This window comes from Hipposideros armiger, unplaced genomic scaffold (genome assembly GCF_001890085.2).
Source record: "Hipposideros armiger isolate ML-2016 unplaced genomic scaffold, ASM189008v1 scaffold_553, whole genome shotgun sequence".
NCBI classification, from domain to species: Eukaryota; Metazoa; Chordata; class Mammalia; order Chiroptera; family Hipposideridae; genus Hipposideros; species Hipposideros armiger.
In genome coordinates, this window is record NW_017731903.1 from 1,123,242 (window position 1) to 1,127,912 (window position 4,671).

Sequence of the window (4,671 nt, forward strand, 5' to 3'; positions counted from 1 at the left end):
GTCTGCTTAGGCTTTTTAAATCTGTGAATTAATGTCTTTCATCTCTCCTGGAGCATTCTCAGCCCATAACTGTTCAAATATTGGCTCTGTTTTGTTTTTTCTATCTCCTTTCTCTCTGGGATTCCTATTAAACATATGTTAAAACTCAACCATAATTGTGCCTCTCCATGATGCATTCTGTGTAGTTTTTCTGACCTTGCAGTTTATTTATTCTCTCTTCAGTGGTCTCATCTCCTTTAAACTTTTCTGTTGATTTTTTAGTTTCAGTTTTTGTTCTTTTATTTTTCTGTTTGCAAATTCCATTTAGTTATTTTTCAAATTTATTTGTGACTTAGCTGTATTTTCTGTAGATATTTTGAAGCTTGTCTTTTATTTTTTTTAAATATAGCAAGCACAATTGTTTTATAGTCTGTGTCCAATCTACTATCCAAAGCCTTTCGAAGCTTTTTTTGTTTTGTTTTGTTTTTTGTTTTTGGTCTGTTGTTTCTGTTGGTACTGTCTCATGGTCTTTTTCTTTTTTTTTTCTGTATGCCTAGTTATGCCGATTGTTCACTGTACTTGAAAAATTATTTGTTGGGTAATTTGAGGACTGTATGATGAAACCTTTCTCCAAAGAAGATTTTCATGTGCTTCTGCAGGGCACCTTAATTTCTTTATCAGTGCAGGATCGCCTTAATCCAGAGCCAAGACTTGAGGATTCATGGGCCATTGTTGACATAAGAACTCTAATGTAGGCCTGTGAAAGGGCTGACTTAATTCTGGTTTTGTCTGTAGCCACTTGGGACTCCAGTTTAAAAAAAAAGTGGGAGTGTGGGGCAGAACAGGTTATCAGACCTTCCCACTTGAGCAGACTCTGGGATTTGACTCCTGGTTCGCTCAGTCTGCCAAAATCATAGCAAATTGTTAGCTCTATCTTTTGGAATGGCAGATGCTCTCAGGGCAGAAGCAGCTTTGAAGGCTGGATTTACTTTTCACTCTTGCCTTTTCTAGATTTTGGATTTGCTTTCTTTCGATGCTTCTTCAATGCCTAAAGGATTTTCTTTTTAAAAGTATTTTAATCAGCTTTAACAGTTGGTCTCAGCAGGAATTTGCATTATTGCTTTATTAAGAAAAATAAATTTTGGTTTCTCACTTTGTAGGCTTTCTTTAAATACCTGGTAATTTTCATTCTATTTAAGAATGAGGGAATAAGAAGTCTGTTGGAAAGTGTTTGTGTGTGTGTGTGGCTTTTGTCTGTTAGAGTTACTTTAGGATGAGCAGGGATGGGACTAGATGTTAGGCTGGGGGCCCCCCAAAGGCCAGAATGCAGAAAGCTTTACTGTCGGGAGCTAGTGTTTTCAGAAGCTGTTCTAGTTCTCTAGATAATTTACTTAGTTCTTAAGAGAGCCCTCTGATTCCCCTCCCTCCACCCCAAGTTAGGTTTAAATACTTGTTTTCTGTTAGTACTTTATGCAGAGTGGGTTGTGGGGTCAGCTCTTCCTCAGATAAACCCTTGAGTCATTAACCCATTTAGCCTTGTTTCTCTTTCTGTCATTACTGGCGTCTGAATCTGCAGCCTCCCTATGGGTCTTTTAGGAAGATGGGCTTCCATCTGTCCTGCAGCTCCCTCTGTGTTATTTCTAGGCTCATTTTCCCTCTGTGCTATTTATAAACATATTTCAGTGAGATTTCTGTTACTGTATTGTTGAAATCTCTTAACTACTGATGGAGCCCCATTTTTGTTGTAGATTTATATCTTTTGTTTAAACCATTTTTTCTTTTGAATGGATTCTTGAATGGGAGGGCATACAAACCTGTGGGCTCAGTCTCCCATCTTCAACTGGAGCTTTCTCAAAAGATTATAAACTCTGGGCTTAGAGGACTAATGTATTTTGTATCACTCACCCCTTGTATGGTCTCCATAAATGCTCATTAACAACTTCTTAGCCCTTTTCCCACCTCTAATTCTAACTCTCCAGACCAGTGTGCTTGCTTCCCAACTGCCCAGCCTCTGTACTGACAGGTTTTCCCCCGAGGATCTTTTAGATGGATATTCTTTAAATCACATGTTTGGGGGCCGACCGAGTGGCTCAGTTGGTTAAGAGCTCGCTCAAGAGTGCGAGCTCTGAGCAACAGGGTTGCCGGTTCGATTCTCAGGCTGAGCTGAGCTGCTGCTGAGCTGCCAACAGGTGGCAGGATGGCTCAGCTAAAAAAAAAAAAAAAAAAATCACATGTTTTGGTCTTAGAGAACAGCCAATGCCAAAGCAGCTTGCACTTGAACCTTGCCCAGTTTGTTACACTCATCCAGCTCTTGAGGCACCTTGCTTTACACGTTGCTGTTTGTCTTTTTAGGTACTTTGGATTGATTGCCGAGCTGGGCAGATTTGTGAGCCTTCACCTGCATCCTTCACCTAGCTCTCTGCAGGCCTCAGCTCTGAAGACTGTTGAGTCCTTGGAATGTTGCACTTCCACACTTTGCCTGTTTTACCTTCACCTAAGCCGGAATAAACAGAGCTCTCACCTGTTAGCTTTTCTGTGCAAGGTCTCCCACTGCTTGTGTCTTCCATTTGTGGCCTAGAGGCAGCTGCTGCTTCATGGGGCAGAGAAAGAACATGATTTGTGTAGGCTGCTTAGTGAATGATAAAGACCAGAATAAAGGTCGCCGATCAACTTCAAGCTAGTATGTTTTGTAGTCTTGCCTTTGTTTTCGCCGCTGTGACTGGAGAACTACCATGCCCGGTCACAGACCTTCCTGATCTTCCCTCCCAGCCATTCTAAATCTCAGTCTTTTCATTTATTTGTTCTTTATTTTTCCAGCATGTCACCAGAATCTGGTTCCAGAATTTACTGGATACCACTTAAGGTCTTCATAAGTTCAAATAAATGTGATCCTAGATTTAAAAGTAATTAAAAAATGTTATCAGCTTTATTGAGATATAATTCACATACCATACAATTCACCCATTTAAAGTGTACATTTCAGTAGTTTTTAGTATGTTTACAGATATGTGCAATTATCACCACAATTTTAGAACATTTTCATATGAATGGAATCATAATATGTGATATTTTGTGTCTGGCTTCTTTCATGCAGATAATGTTTTCAAGGTTTTTCTGTGTCATGTAATAGTATATATCAGTACTGATTATTTTTATTTTTTAATTGTAAAATGTACGTAAAATTTGCCATTTTAACCATTTTTAAGTGCTACAGTTTTGTGGTATTAAGTACCTTCACATTATTGTACAACCATTGCAATCATCCATCTCCAGAACATTTTTCATCTTCCCAAACTGAAACTCTACCCCAGCGGTTCTCAACCTGTGGGTCGCGACCCCTTTGGGGGTCAAATGACCCTTTTACAGGGGTTGCCTAAGACCATGGGAAAACAAAAATATATTTACATTACGATTCATAACAGTAGCAAAATTACAGTTATAGAGTAGCAACGAAAATAATTTTATGGTTGGGGGTCACCACAACATGAGGAACTGTNATTAGGTTTTGCTCTTTATTATTTCTTCTCTTACATTTTCAGGGTTTAATTTGCTGCCCTTTTCCAACTTCATAAGGTGGATTTTCAGTTCATTAATATTTAACTTTTTCTCTATTAATACATTTTAAAATATAAATTTGCCACTAGGTTGTGCTCTCACTGTATCTCACAAGTTATAGGTAATATTTTTATTGTGTAGTTTGAAATATTCTTAATTGCTTTTTTTTAGCCTATGGATTATTTAGATGAATATTTCTTAATATCCTAAAGTGTGGGAATTTTATAGTTATCTTTTTTGTTGTTTTTAATGATAATTGCATTATATTCAGAAAATGTACTCTAATATTTCTGTCCTTTGGAATATTTGAAACTTGCTTTATGGCCCCAGTGCATGGGCAGCCTTGTGAATGGTCTGTGTGTGCTTGAAGAAAAGGTATATTCTGTAATTATTGGGTGCGATTTCAAGTTTAGTTATTGCCTAGTTCAGATTTTCTTTGTTCTTACTGAATTTCTTTTGTCTGCTTATTTCATCAATTCTTGAGATTTGTGTGTTAAAGTCTCCTACTATGATTATAGACTATTTCTACTTACATTTCTGGGTCTATTTTTCCTTAATATATTGGGTCGTCGGGAAAGTCATGACATATTTTTCTGTTTTTCAGTGCAAAAATGCATCATGACTTTCCTGACGACCCAATATTATGAGACCAGGTATTAGGTATACGAGTATATAATTTTAATGTTGTTATGTATTGTGGTGATTGAGTCTTTTATATACATTGTTACTTCTAGTAGTGCTTTCTGCCTTAAAGTCCATTTTGTCTAATAGTATCAAAGCTTACTAGCTTTCCTTTTTTACTATTTGCATAGTATGTGTTTTTTCATCTTTTTATTCTAACTTTTCCATATCTTTATAAACAGTATATAATATTTTTTCTGTCCATTTTTGGTCCTTTTTTTATTATTCCATTTATTATGGAATTTATTATTCCATTTTTTCCTCTATCAGTTTGGAATTCATTAACTCTATTTACAAGTCCCTCTTCTGACACACACATGTTATTGTCATGTATTTTTGTTTTGTCTTTGTCAATCTACATAAGGCATTATTATTGCTGTAGTTATAAAGTTAATGACATATGGATTTGTCCACATACTTACTACTATCTTTGGTCTTCTTTCCTTTCTATAGTTT

General features: G+C 36.6%; 1 protein-coding gene across 1 annotated transcript in view; it reads left to right on the forward strand.

Annotated features, from left to right (window-relative positions):
- Positions 1-1,031, forward strand: part of POLE4 (DNA polymerase epsilon 4, accessory subunit) — an 8,214-nt gene extending 7,183 nt beyond the window's left edge. Inside the window, exon 2 of the mRNA XM_019623532.1 lies at positions 991-1,031. Coding sequence (XP_019479077.1) covers positions 991-1,031 — 41 coding nt within the window. The remainder of the gene's footprint in view (positions 1-990) is intronic.
- Positions 1,032-4,671: the final 3,640 nt, after the last annotated feature.